The sequence below is a fragment of the Microcebus murinus genome, chromosome 8 (assembly GCF_040939455.1).
Source record: "Microcebus murinus isolate Inina chromosome 8, M.murinus_Inina_mat1.0, whole genome shotgun sequence".
In the NCBI taxonomy this organism is placed as follows: domain Eukaryota; kingdom Metazoa; phylum Chordata; class Mammalia; order Primates; family Cheirogaleidae; genus Microcebus; species Microcebus murinus.
In genome coordinates this window covers 103,073,620-103,088,404 of record NC_134111.1, presented here as the reverse complement: position 1 = coordinate 103,088,404, position 14,785 = coordinate 103,073,620, and the positions used below count along the sequence as shown (strand labels likewise).

The following is a 14,785-nucleotide window of genomic DNA, read 5'->3' as shown; positions in this document are numbered from 1 at the left end:
CACGTATGTGGTGTCTCCCCCTGCCTAACCTGATCTACCCTTAGGAGGCTCATGTTGTGCAATGCAGTGAGTATTCTCAGTCTCAATCTCATCAGGATTTTTAAAGCACAGTCATGACTGTGGATGGTGAGGTTCAGCACCCATGTGGTCTAGGGGCAAAGATACCACGGGAGTCATGTGACTTGATGCTCTGGTGTGGCCGCACTCAAGTCGCTGTGACCTGCAAGTGCTCAGCAATACCCATGTGCCAAGCACATGCCAGTCCCTGGGCAAACGGGGGTGGGGGTGGGGGAACACAGCCTTTGTCCTCAAACAGGTCCACTAGATGGGGCCTGGGGTTCAGCAGGGCCTGTTGCAGAAGGCCATGGAGGCACACCTGCAGGATGGACACAGCACACCTGCCTGCAGGGGACATGGCACACCGCACCACAGGTATAGCACATGGAAACACAGGCACCAGGCTGGCAAGAGCAGGGGGCTGCTTCCAGCACTGCGGCTCACCAAAGGGGAGCGAGGGAAAACAGCTGCTGAGTGCAAGGCGAAACATGCTCACCGCGGCAGCGCGCCACAGACGTGAAATGGCTACGCTCTTCTCGGTGAGAAAGGGAGGCCTGCCTTTGTAGGGCTACCAGCCATTCCCTGGTTCGGTCGGCTTCACACCTGGAAGCTGGGCTGTGCAGCTGGCGATCTAACCACCTAGACAGGAGCCTTCTGCCATCTTCGATGTTCTGGGGAAGCCACTGAAGAGCTTCTCCGAGTGTCTCTCAATGTCCATCCCCTGGAGAAATGTGAGGTCCCCTAGCAGACGCGAGAGGCTGGGTGAGTGGACTGATCAGATTCGTAGTGACCCCTCAGTCCTCAGGTAAAACGTCCCTACGTCACGTGTATTTGCAACGGCAATTGCTAGCAGTGAGTCCAGTTAAGCGCTGCGGTTCTCACACATACATGTCTTCTTTTTCTTGAATGATTTCTTTTGAGGCGAATACCTACTTAGGAATCATCTCAGATGTTTCTGCTGTTTTTGTATCAGTGAAGAAGTGGACCTTCTGTCCGATTTGGAAACTAGAAACTGTCCGAAATCTGCTTTCTGATGTCAATTTTAGAGAGTCCAAGTCTGACTCTGCTGAATCCAAAAAAAAAAAAAAAAAAAAAAAAAAAAAAAAGAAAACCAAGCCCCGGCAACACACCAGAATGGAAGGCCTTGTGTGTGGCAGCGGCGTCCAAGCTGCTCGATTGGAAACAGATCTGCCTAGAAACGAATGTCCTTCAAGAAGGAAAGTCCAGTTCATGAGTGAGGGAGAAACGACAGAGCCACAGACGTTTTCGAGTGGGCGACGTGCAGAGTGGGACGCAAACCAGAGGAGGAGACTCGTAAAAGCAGGGGCAGCCCAAGCACACACCTGCCAGGTGAGGCCGTAGCGGAGGGTCCACCAGCCCTGCCAAACGTCCCTGCAGGGAACCCAGAGAGCCAGGGCCAGGACGCAGAGTAGCCCTCTTGGACACGGCTGCTGTACAGTCCTCGGCCCAGCCAGGTGGCCGCTGAGCTCCTTCTTAGAGGTCCACTCAGGAATCCCGCCGCGCATGCCTTTGTCAGCGGGAACCTCAGCCGCGCCCTCCACGGCTGCACTCTGGACACGGAAGATGAATAGGTAGCCACGCTCAACTGTGACGCCCTGGGGTCCCAGTTCTTTCTCATTATCCCCTTCATTTTTCTACTCAGGTGCTCCCTGAGGCTCACGTTTAAGTGCACGGAAAGGGAATCTCAGGATCGTGGCACAGGCCGCCCTCCATCGATCGCCCCAGCTGGAATCCGGACACTCACACGGGTCCCCCCCGAGAAAGCTAAGCACTTAGGGCTTTTTAGAGGTTTTGCAGATGTACAGCTTTTCAAAGAAACAAAAACATAAGACCACAGAACAGCAGCACAAGCCGACACGCTCACTTGGTGCCATTTCAGTCTCATTTAAACGTGCAGCGTCATCCTTGCAAAATGCCAAGCGGAGACACAGGAGGAGCGGTTAGGTGGGTCGGTCCCGGCTCAAGGGTGACCAGTTGGGCGCAGGTTGCCAGGGACCTCCCCGATTTCAGCGGTGAAAGTCTTGCACCCTGGGAAGTCCCTCATCCTGGGTAAACCACCTTATTAGAGCAGCTTCATTTGTTATTTTGGCTGGGCTTCCCATCTGCTACCTAAACTGTTACAGGCGTCACTTAATTAAGTAACAACATCTCGAGAAAGATGGATCAACTAGACTGGGGTGGTCTGGGCCTGAGTCTTAGTAACCGCTTAGCACCTTCAATCCCAGGATGGGTTTTTCCTTAATAGTCCAACTAGCTCCACTGGCTTTAGTTTGCTAAGAGTTTTTGGTGAACATTTCACAGAGCACACTCTCTTCCTAGTCTGAAGAGATCCAGAAGACAATATCGTTAAACTTCCTGCCCAGTGAAGAGAATCCTCTCTCCAGGTTTCCAGAACAGGTATCTTCCAGCCAGTTTCTCAATGTCTACCTTCAACTGTCCCAACTAGAAATGGCATGTGGCCTGATCGTACCGGGCCACCTATGTATGATGCACGAGCTGCACGGGCACGCTCCAAATTCCGGTCGGGATGGGCAGCCCAAGTCCCCTGCAAGCCGCTGCTGGACATGCCCTGCTCCAGGAACAGCGCTGTTGATTCACACTCCTGGTTCTGGCCACTGTCCTTGTTATCCTGCCCACCACCAGCAGACTCCTGTGACTATCTCGGGCACCCAGTTTGGGAACCACCGGTCTCGAGGAACCCCTAGAGTTGAAACCCACCATCACTTCTTCTCCACACCTCCCCCTCTCTACTTCCAGAGCATGGGGGTGCAGGGACCCCGTCACCCCAAGGCAGCCCATGCTCCACCTTCTCAGCCTGGGGAATAGCCGGAGGCGGCTGGGGACATGATAGTGAGTGGAAGGTATGGATCGAGACCCCATGGAACCCAAGTCGAGCAGATGTGGGGAATGGAGGTGGCACGAACATAAACGTCCAGGGACCTTTCTAAGTTGGCTCAATGTTTTGCCCATTTTCCACTCTGATTTCCAGAGAAACTGTCACTTCTTATAATCTCGCCACTCACAGGCAATTCTATTCCACTGCTTACAATCAATCAGAGGCTCTCGCCTCCCTGAGAAAAAGATGTAAGGTTTTCAGCAGCAAACAGACCTGGCGTGGGAGGTTTCTTTCCATACCTTCCACCTGTGGTCTAGGGGGGCACAGGTCTGCTTGGGCCAAGGACAGGACAGGGTGAGGCTGAGCTGCCGTCAAGGGATAGTCTTCGTGAGAGTGGGACTTGGGGCTCAGGGGAACAGAACAGAGACTCTTCCAGGGGACGACGCTACACAGTGGGCAGGACTTGAGGGCTCAGGAAGGAGATGTGACCAGGGGAAAGGGCGATAAATGTGAAGGAACTGTGATGAACAGACAGTGCCACCAGGGGCCACCAGCCAGCGGAGGTCCCTTGCCACTACCTTCTGTGTGCAGAAACCTGCCTGAGTTCTGCGGGAGACGGGCAGTCCGTGGGGACCGGTGTCTGAGAGCCTCCTTGTCATCCGACCCGTTCTAGGCACCCGGGAAACCTTTCAGCTTCACACCAACCCCATTGTGTCTTGCAAGGCCAGGTGTCCCCAATTTCGTGACTGGCTGTTTGTTTCTGAAGCCACAGCTTCAAGGAGCAAGTCGTCCTGCTAGGATTCCACGTGTTGGGGCCACACACAGACTGTTTGTTTTGGGACGAGACCGGGTGTGTTTTCTAACACACCAGTATATAGAACACATCTGTTTGGGATTGAAACTCGGGGTTCGTGTCCAGAGGATGATCTTTTACATAAACACTCCCATGGACACCTGCCCAATAAGCAAACCGTATTCATTTACCTAAGGAATCCAACTGACCTCTTCCGGGAGAGCTTTTCCCAAGGGCAACCAAGGACGACATCTAAAATCCTCCCCAGGAGTTTTGAGCACGTTTGGGAAACGGTTACCTTCTGCTTCCACAGTGCCCAGAGGAGGTCCAGGCTCGAGCCCACCGCTGCTCGGGCAACTTCTCCAAGCACATGTAGGGGAACGCCGGGCCGCAGGGGGTGTAGCGGCCACGGGGAAGGCGGCCGTGGGGAGTGGCTGGGGTGGCCGCTCCCCCCAACAGCACTCTGGACCTGCCCCTGCCGACTCCTGGCCCTGGCCTGCCCGTCTGCCCTCGGAGCACTGGCTGACGAGCTCATCTGGGACTTCAACCTGGCTGACACGGGAGCAGCACAGAGCAGCCCTGCTATCCCACACAGGCCACCCTCTGACACCGCACACTGCTCCCGAGCATCCTTGTGCCACAGAGGGAGGAGGACAAGGTGGCAGAGACCCCATGGTGCCACTTCCCGGGCTGGATCCTGAAGAGCAGACAAAGCACCCTGGGATTCCTCTGCATCCTTAGTGAAGGGGCCACGGCGAAGGGACTGCCATAAACCGTGAGCCCCATCCCCGCCACTGGCCTGTTTCCCTCTGAACGTGACTCGGTTGTTCGGTCTTGCTCCAATCCTTTGTGTGCAAGACCCTCCCCTCCGGCTCCTCGAGTTGAACAGCATAACCGAATGGAAGGTGGATAGTGACAGCATCAGGGTCCAGCTGATGGGGACAGTGAGCAGCACACACGTGGTCAGGAAATAAGCGTCTGTCCCAGCACGGAGACGGCCACGCAGCCACGTGTGAACGCTGGTCTCAACGTGGCTGCTGCGTGGCCCCACCTAACCTCCGTCTGAATCTTTAGTGTCCGACGTGTCCTCAAGCCAGGACTCTCAAGCCCTCGCCCCCACCCCACAACAGAAGTATTAACCATGCTAGTTTCCGTTTTGGCAACTTAATGACCTAAGCTTCTTAAGTTAGTGGTTTATACCAGGAGCTGGCACAGTTATCTCACTTTTTATAAACACGTATTTGTAGAAAACGCTATTTAAAAGATATCAGGTGGTTTAGTCCAGTCTTTGCCCTGGTTCCATGGAAAGAAATGGGCTGCAGGCTGAGCGACGTGAGATCCACGCAGAGCCCTGCTCCAGGAGCACGTATAGAACCCGGACCCGGCCTGCCTTGGAGAGAAATGGTGGGCAAGGATGGTGTTCCCACTAACTAGACTAACGCTTCCCTGTAGCACAAAAGAGGGAGGCATTCTGGTCCACTGACAGGTTAATGTCCACTTTTGTTGACCTGCGTAAGTCTAAGGAGGCTAGACACAGGCCCTAACCACAGAGAACAGAAAAGGCAGCAGCGTCTGGTGTCAGACAACACAGTGTTATCAGGGTGAGCTAGGAGAGCCTGCGTCCCATAGTGTGGCCAGCGGTATGGCCATGGCCAATGACAATGACTCTGAAAGGCCAAAGCCACCAATGTTGGCAAATTTCCCCAATAGTTAAGCACTTATGCCATTATCACATGTGGCCAATGGCTTGTGCAGCCACCTTAGTGGTCTCCTTGCCACAGTACACCTTGGAGGGAACCTAGGATGTGGGTGTTATAGTGAGATGGGTGTTTAGCTGGGATCATCTGGTTCTATTGCCTTTGAAAACTTCCCAGACTGAAATAGCTGGGCCACTCTCTATGGTGCAGAATTTTAGGACCTGAACTAGCAAGACATCTGCATACTTCCAACTTTCTTATCAAGGAAGAACGTCTGGATTCTGCCCACGGGTGTCCCCTGAACACCTCTTGCCATTCTGAACTGGGAATGCCAGACCCACCGGGCTGGTGGGATCCGCAGCTCCCCTCACAGCTCAGAACAGATCCACTCCAGACACCGTTCAGAGAATAAACCTGGGACTCACTGCCCCTCCAAACTTTTTATCCAAAGCTTGGCTGTGAAAATAAAATGAGCGAAGGATTACATTGGAGGTCGTAACATCTCTCCAGGCTCTAGTAATTCAAATCCATTCTTGGATTAAGCCACTCCCTTAGGGAACTATGTACCCGCATCAAGAATTTCAGTTCCCAGGAGAGTGGCTTGCATTTGAAATGAATTGCATTTGAAAATGACACTGGCTCTTGCTTGCTACACAATTATTAATATATAACAAAGCCCCACCAGCCCCCCTTCCGTGCTCCAATAATATACATGCATGCTTTCACAACAACAACAAAAAAAGACGGAATTGGCAAACACAGGAAAGAGCCTGGGAATAGAAGAATTTTTGAAGAACTGATTGTGATTATATAACCAAGAGGTTGGGATGAAAAGCAAGCAGGCATCAGCCCGCCCACAGGAATTTGCCAGTGCACACCGTTGTTACCGTCTTAGCCCCTTGGCAAGAAGCAGCAAACGTCCCTCTGCCTGAGCGTGGGCTCAGCGGGTGGGAATGCGGGGACTTGAAATGTATCATCAATCAGATCTCACTTTTTAATGGCGAGTCCTAGTAAGGAGAATATTTTGCTTACACTTCTCTCTCTAAGTTACATAAAGCAACTGGGTCAATAATTAGACCTCTGCTCCCTGGCAGGGTCTTAGGAAGAACTAAGTCGCCAAGAGGGCAGCCTCCCCTGCTGATGGGCGGCTCGCTCTGGTGTTCTGATAGAAGCCGGGCGTGTGGGGTTGGGGGTGCAGAACTAGAAAGACTTAAATGTGTGGCAGTCCTGGAAAAGGTGTGCGGCATGGTCACAGGTAGGCCTCCTGGAACTGGTGTTGTGACTCTTCTCACATGGAGCCCACCTGGTGACCCAGCCCGACTCTATTCCAAAAATACACTAGCAGTGCTCCGAGCACAAAGGGATTTGGCCACTACAATAAAGAGTATCTGCTTCTGTATAAGGATATATCTACCTACGTCTATATGCCTATATCTCAAATGCCTACTGAACGGTAAGGCAGGGGAGGCATTTCCACTGACATCAGAAACAAGGCAGAGACGCCTAATGAAACACCTGTTTTTTCTGACATGGTTCTGAAAGGTGTAGCTACTGCTATAAGACAAAGGGCAATTCACACCAGCAAGCAAATTCAACACCAAGGATACCGTTTGTTATCTATAATATTGGAAAAGATTTTTTTTAAAGATAAGTGTACGGGAGAATGCAGGGAAAAAGCCCTCTTGTGTATGCTGCTGGAAGAGAGAAACTGATACGATCTTTCCAGGAATCTGACAACATACACCAAAGGCCATAACAGCACACATAACCTTCAATTCAGGAAGCTGGCCACTAGGCATTTATCCTGGGGAAATGGACAAGGGCACAGAGAAATAAACAGAGGGACATTGATTAGAGTAATGGGGAAAAAAATTCAAAGTAAATTTATTTGCCCAATGTCCATTTCTGAGATACTGCTGAATCCCTTAAAGGCATTATCTGCACCACGGAATATTATATAGCCATTAAAATGGTGGTGTGCAGGTAAATCTGCTGACATGGAAAGACCGACCATCAGTGAGAAAAGCAGGCTGCAGGCAGAGTATGCGGGGTGACCACACGCTTGTGGAAGGGAAAAGCACCTATGCACAGAAATAGCTGGGAATATGCACCCCAAGATGTTAACAGGCATGTTTTCTAGGTGGTATTTTAGGAGGGATGTTAATTTTCTCCAATATGCTTATTTCTAACTTATTGTCAATAACTGTGAAAATTTAAAAAGCATTTCAAATTTTTAAAAGTTAACAGTGATATATTCCCTCCATATCTGTGGTCTGCATCTAGAGAGTCAACCAACTGCGGGTTGAAAATATTCAAACGAGAAAAATAAAAAATAACCATACAACAATAAAAAGAATACAAATTAAAAAAAAACAAACAAACAAACAGTATAACACCTACTTACTTACACAGCATTTACACTGTGTGAGGCATTATAAGTGACCTAGAGATGACTGAGAGTATACAGGGGAATGTGCGCAGGTTACATGCAAATGCCAGGCCGTCTTACACAAGAGACTTGAGCGTGCTTGGATTTTGGTATTTGCAAGGAACCTGGAACCAGTCCCCTGCCAATACCAACGGATGGCTGTGATTATCACCAACAAACGCTGTATGTTCTAACCTACACATTTCTCTGCACCAGGCAAGATTCATGGAATGTTGCTATGGAACTATAATTAACACTCTAACTTTAAATTTTATCAAGGCTTGCAAAAAGAAATAACTGCTGGTAGGGTGTCTATACTCCCCCCCCCCCCCCAAGAATAAAGTTTATCCTGTTTTAAAAAATCTGTCTCATATAAATGACCAATAGAACAGATTAACACAGAGAGAAAAGTTTCTCATGCCCTATGTGAACAGGAGCGTGCTCTTATCTGGTAATAAAGACCGACTCATGAATTGCATTCAATGTCTTGTGTTTGCTCTTAGCTTTCCAAAGCTGAATCCTGGTTTTCGGTGTAACTGTTTCCTTCATTCTAGATGTTCAGACAGATCCCTCTTCTTTCTCCTTTCTGTTAATCCTTGCCCCTGTCTTTTTGCTCTCATTTAAAATTTTACTTTGTGCCTTTTATGGTAATTTGCAGAATCAGTAAGCCACAGACTATTATGGAGGAGAGGAAAGGGACAGACATGTGGTTTGTGGTCTCATGGAGCGTGAGGGACAGTGCTATTTATCTCATGAGTGGGCAGACACCAAACATGACTTTAACTTCAAACAGAGCCGAGAGGCCCGGCTGCTGTCAGCGCCCCCTCTCCAGTGTTTAGCTGAGGCCCGTGGCCTGCTAACCGATCCGGGGGGGCGATACTCACATGCAAACTCGGATGGTAGGTCAGCACGCCATTGTCACACAGGGTGACGTATTTCTTTTTCCACTCTTTATTCAATGATTTGCCACTCCGCTTCAACAGCATGCCCTACGAGGAAACACAGCCAAACAGAAAGTCTTACGTAAATTTAAAAAAAAAAGAGAGAGAAAGTGGGTATATAAGTAATTTTTACATTTTTAATCTTTCCTTGTATCTTTGCCACCTTAAGTAGATGACACCTATTTTTAGGTTGTTAATTTGGTTTTCTCCTTTTACATACAACATACACATTCAACAAACTTCTCTGTGCGTGTGTGTGTGCAGAGCTCTGCGATGCAGGTGAATGCTAAAAGATGTGCCCATTAGTTCAGCAAATGCAACTAACACCAAACATCCATGATGTGCTACCTTAGGCCTTTTGCATAGCTATGTCATAAGCACAGAGGAAACACCTAAAGGTGTTATGTTTTAAAGAAAGAAACCTTAATTTCCTTTCCTGAAAATAGTACATTAACTGTATTCTCACCTTATATTTTATAAATAAGCATATTTTACTTTGCAGTTTCTTTCACTTCCTACTTTTAACTTATTAAAACCTGAAATTCCATCGGCAAAATTTTAGTAACATTATTTAATATAAGAACTGTGTGTGACGTGCTTTAACCCACTTTTAATGAAATCATATTAGGGCTCCTTGAAAACCACTCAGAATTGGAAACCCACACATGTTGGAAGCCATGTTTAATCCGGTTGTTTTTAGAACGGCTGGTGAGAATGTCTTCTTGTTTCAGCCGCCACTTCCCAGCAAGCCTTCCTCCTTGTTCATGGCCTCTCCCGGGTTAAGGCTCCTGGCGGCCGACACGGAGGCCTGACACCCGCCCGGCTCCCGGCGTTCCCACACTCCCAGCCGAGAGTCCCTTTCGACTCCCGCTTCCACTCCGGGAGCCTCTGCTCTGCTCCCCGAGGCCGCCTCTGAACTCCTCTCCGCGCAGAATATGGACAAGGCAAGACTCTCCTCTGCTCTGCCTCTGGCTGCCGCCCGTCCAAGAGCTTCCCTGACCACAATAGGGACAGGGAGAGCCTCAGACGAATGGCAGTTAGTCCCGGGGCTGAGGCTGAAATACAACCCGACACCTCGAGAAAGCAGAGACCCCTGGGAGTCGCCTCCCCCAGCCTCCGAAATCCTGTTCACCCTTAGCAATCACCATAGGAGAAAACATTCGGTGTTAGCCTGTGCTATAATTGAGTTCAGGTTTCGATGCATTGCTGACATTGTGACAGTCCTGTTTTGTATTTACTCAGATCACAGCCACGTTTCACGAATAGAACAGGTTATGAGGCAGCTTGGGGCTCTGACCACCGTACGACATTGCTGCTGGGAGGAAAATACTAGAAAGAGTTTGAGACAACTCAAAAACGAGCCTTTGGAAGATGCTTTCTCTGCAAATTCTTATTATTTAAGGTAAATGTGGCAACATGCAGCAGCATTCCTTGATGCCTTGGAACCTAAACAAATGTGAACCAAACATGGCACTGAACCAAGCCCATAGGAAAATGTCACTAAGTTACAAATTAAGGTAAAATAAAAGCCTCGTGGCCTGGTATGAATTAGTGGGAGAGGGACAGTTACCATTAGCGATGCCATCATAAATAAGCAGTTGCTTCACATCATGAAATATCCTTCCCCAGTGGGATTCATGAACTTTAGAACTTAGCACAACAAGACCTCACATGGTTCTCCTGTGGGCTCACATTTCCCATCTTCCATTTCAGACGGAATGCCAACAACGCCAGGGCCGGGGGCACTGGTGTCACGGGCAGATCAGAACCACTCCCGGCTCTGTTCAGAAAGCTTTGCCCCTGCCCACCGGGGCCAGCCCCAGCCCCAGCTCACACCAAGCGGCCTGCAAGAGGGACTTAGGCAGCTCTTCTGGTGGCTTGTGGGCACTTTAATGAAATTACCCTTCCCCAGTGAAGGCCACTAGGACTTATTTATCAGGAAACAAGGGAAACAGTCCAATCAGGAAGTGTGTGAAGAGATGGCATCACAGTTTTCTGATGAACTATTAATAAACCAGGCTGATTTATTCCGATGGTAAGGAATCTTAATGTCTTGGTGCAGGGAAAATCCAAATCTTGACAATCTTAAATAAACCCTATGGCTCACCACCTAGGAGGATAATCTTGGATTACATGCAGTGTTCAAATGCTGCAGAAGTCAGCAGGCCTGCAGGACACCCTGGCGTCCTAGGAGCCGTGTTTCTGCCGGGCAGCCCAGGCCTCAGCTGAGTTTATTACCTGAGCCCCCACCCGCTGCTCCCCACCTCATGCCAGTGGCCCAGCCGGGCCACTGATGGGGCCCTCTTCTATAAATGCTCTGAGCACTAAACCTCGCCATGCACGGCACGTTCACTGTCTCCCTGTGTCCCCAAAGCAACAGGGCTACGGCTCTCTTGTGGTTCAAGACTGAAGGTGTCATGTCAGGCGCTGGCTGGGCTGCCAGAGTCTTGAGTTACCAACTAAACTCTGAGCCACAGAAGTCAAGCGAACTGTTACCTAACGGGAAGTGGCAGGGCCACCCCTCCTGCCTCCTTCACTCCTGCCCTGACGCCGGATTGCTCAATCTTGACTTCAGTTCCTGCTTGTGGGCAATGACCTGCTCCCCGGATGGAACTTCCGGGCACCCCCAGCCACTGCCTGACCCAACGCCTTCAGTCTTGAACCATGAGCTCCTAGTTCCAAAACACCAAGGGGCGGGTCGCACAGGATACGTCTGGAAGGACCTCTGTATGCTGCGTCCCCCGCCCAGAGGGAAGTGAGAGCCCACGGCCGCTCACGTTTCGTGTTCACGCCGCACTGCACGGCTCGCAGAGGATGTTCTCCAACTCCCAGGAAACGCCAATTCGCCTGCAGAACATGAACGGACAGGGGCGAGTTTCGGGAGCTTGGTGAGCTGCCCGGGCGACCTGAGCCCACGTTCAAGTCTGGGAAGCACTGGAAGTCTGACATTGTCCCAGGAACCAGCAACTTGTCCAAGCAAATTCTTTAAGTTTTGAGTTTTTATCTTCATGACTGTGCCTAAAAAGCCATCTGAGAACTGCTCTGGGATTTCACTGCCTGAGTTGACATTTGCAACTTCGAAGGTCGCCAGCGGTGCTGGAGAGAGAAACGTAAGATGTAAATAACTCGCTCTTTGACCAAGGAAACCCGGTTTGCATGCTGCACAAAACGGAACGGTTTCTCAGTTTGAATGAAGAAACGCGAGGGACTGGGGTTGCCACACTACACGGGCAAGAGGCGAGTTGAAAACCCACAAAAACCCCACACAGCAACAGTCGGTCCCCACCTTCCTGTGACGGTGGCAATCGTTTCCACAATACAATATCATCCTTCACGTTAAGCTCATTTAATGCTGTTCATTCAAATTTCATTCTTAAAAAAAAAAAAAATCATCAGTTGTAGTTAACTCAATTATCTTTGGTTTTATATTTATTTAAGAGCTACAAACTCAGGGAGTTGAAATTTAGCTTTATGCTTGCACATAATTATGTGTTATTATCACGAAAACAATGTAAGTCAATCTTGGGAGGATCCGTGAGATTTCTGTTCTTTTCAAGGGTTCTACGTTGCTCACGTCCGGGAAAGCCTGGCCTAGAGCAGACAGGAGCAGGGACGCAGCTGGGGCGGAGAGGCCTGGGACGGGTGGGAAGGAGAAGACAGTGTGAGATACTCCGCACGTGAAATAGGGACGAGGGGCTGGATGAGACGGGGATGGCAAGGGACATGCAGAGCCCTGCCTGGGAGAAGCCAGGCTGTTGCTGTAGTGGCCCTGCGGTGTCAGTCGCTGAGCTATGGGACACAGGAGACACTGGCCAGGAGGGGAGGGCAGAGGAGGGAAAGGAAGACCAGGGACCAGCCGGACGGCGCTGGAGGTGCTTGTGGCCCAGCAGGCGACACGGGCAGACTGTGCAGAGCGTCACACCCGTGACAGTAGGCGCAGCTTAAGGGGAGCAGGAGGGAGAGGAAGAAGCTTAAGGGGAGGAAGGACCACACCTACGGTTTAGCGCTCCAGGGCTGGGCTATATAATCTGATCGGCGAAAACAGAACCAGAATCCCACTCTGCAGAATTATCATCCAAGGGGCAGCAAAAGTTTCCTGAGAATCATTAAAATAATGATGCCATCTTGTAACAGGGTGACTAGCTCATTCTCCTTCTTTAAAAACAAATTAAAATGTTTTAAATGTTTCTAAAATTATAGCAATTGATAGTAAAAAGCATCCTGTTGAACACTTTAGGAAAACAGCAGACAGAAGTATCTGCCATTTCAGATGAGGAAGACATGCGGTAGGGACGTGAGCAGAGAGAGCACCCTACACCTCTACTGCCGATGAAGAGTTAATCTGCGTGAGACGCCCTGACTCCAGAAACAAGCGACGAGATCTCGTCCTGCGTCTGACAGTCCACAATATGGGAAAACTTAATTCTCACTGAATGAATCCCTGTTAAATATAGACAAATAATGCACCGAGTTTTTAAAACGCAATAAAAAGACATTTACCATTTGAATAAAAATTTGGAAGTCCCTAGTGCAATTATAATGTATTTTAGAAGATATTTTTGGTCTGATTACTCAGCATTAATCAGAAAGTCACAAAAATAATTGCACACGTTGTCGGGTAAGGAGATGTGTGTCCATCTGCCCACGGCTAGCATGGAAGTATCGGGCTGCTCTCTGCGCTGGCTTCCGGGAGCCAGGTAAGCAGACACGGATGGGCAACGTGAGACCACACCCTCCCAGGCACACCAAGGAAAGCAGGTCACCTCCGTCTCCAGGCGAGACTTCAAGGTGGAACCACGGGAGACACTCCGGGAATCACGCTGCAGTGGCAGCCACCGCAACACAGGTGTTCCACACAGTAAGCACATCACGCCAATTACAAAGCAACAGCAACAGCAACAAAACTACCTGTCCCTAAGCAGCACAGCCTTGAGGGCACAGCAGACCTGCGCCGACGGGTCTTAGCCGTGGCAAACGTCACGTGGGCGTCGGGTCACGCAGCGGAGGGGGGGCACGATGGCTACACGCGAGGACAGACGGTGCTTGTGCAGCCCCGACTGAGAACACCAGCTAGTCCTACTGAGACCACTGCTAGGGCCAGGAATTCCAAAAGAGCAAACGCAAACACAGCGAGCTGCTCCCTGGTTTGCAGAGGCAGAACAGGGCAGGCCAGGAAGCAACGAGGCCGAGAAGCGACCGCAGCTGTAAACAGAGGTGCCCTCCTCACAGCAAGGGCCGCTGGAGGAGAGGGGCTGGAAGGGCTCCCCGTCCCGGGACCTCCAGGGTCTTCTCGGATGCGGTCGCCAGCAAGTTCCAGTTCTCCCTTTTTGCTCGTGCCTGTAACCACCGTTCCTGGCGTGCCTCCATCTCACCAGGCTGCTGCTCGCCCGATGGAAACTCGGGGTTGACTACTGACATTTTCCTTTGGAAAGTGGGTACTTCAGCACCACAATTCTGTCTAAGCACATCCTATCTGCCTTGATGTACGCACACGCACACGCACACTATCTTGTTTCTAAGAGCGATGCTATCGCTGTGATGAGCTCCACGCTTGACTCTTCTGCTTTCACTTTTCCAGGTTCTCCTGGCAATTCCCAGGGCAGGTGAAGGCAGGTGACCCCACAGCATCTTGGGGCACACCCCTGGCCAAACCCCAGCCCACCTGCCGTTTAGGAGGCTGCCCCCGTACAGGTACGTCCGGGCTTTGCAAAGTGCACGCCGGTCTCTCTGCATAGGAAGAAGCCCCCGGAGTGATGGGGAGCAACTGTAGCCCCCCACCCCGCATCCCTCAGGAAGGGGTGAGGGCAGCCCCATCTGAGAATCTGCTGTGGGCCCTCCTACCACATGTACTCACCAGCAAATTGGTATTAACAGATCAGCACTTAAGTGGACGCATAGGAATAACATTTATCGGGTGTCAGGCAGGTGGGAGGGGGGGCATGGGCAATATATATAACCTTAATATTTGTACCCCCATAATATGCTGAAAAAACAAAGTCAGCTATGGCAAAC

At 50.4% G+C, this 14,785-nt stretch overlaps 1 protein-coding gene across 7 annotated transcripts in view; it reads right to left on the bottom strand.

Annotated features, from left to right (window-relative positions):
• AGAP1 (ArfGAP with GTPase domain, ankyrin repeat and PH domain 1) overlaps positions 1-14,785 on the bottom strand; it is a 535,764-nt gene that overhangs the window by 195,371 nt on the left and 325,608 nt on the right. For all 7 annotated transcript variants that reach the window (XM_020288104.2, XM_020288106.2, XM_020288109.2 and 4 more), the window contains one exon: positions 8,717-8,821. In XM_020288104.2, the coding sequence (XP_020143693.1) occupies positions 8,717-8,821 (105 nt within the window). The remainder of the gene's footprint in view (positions 1-8,716; positions 8,822-14,785) is intronic.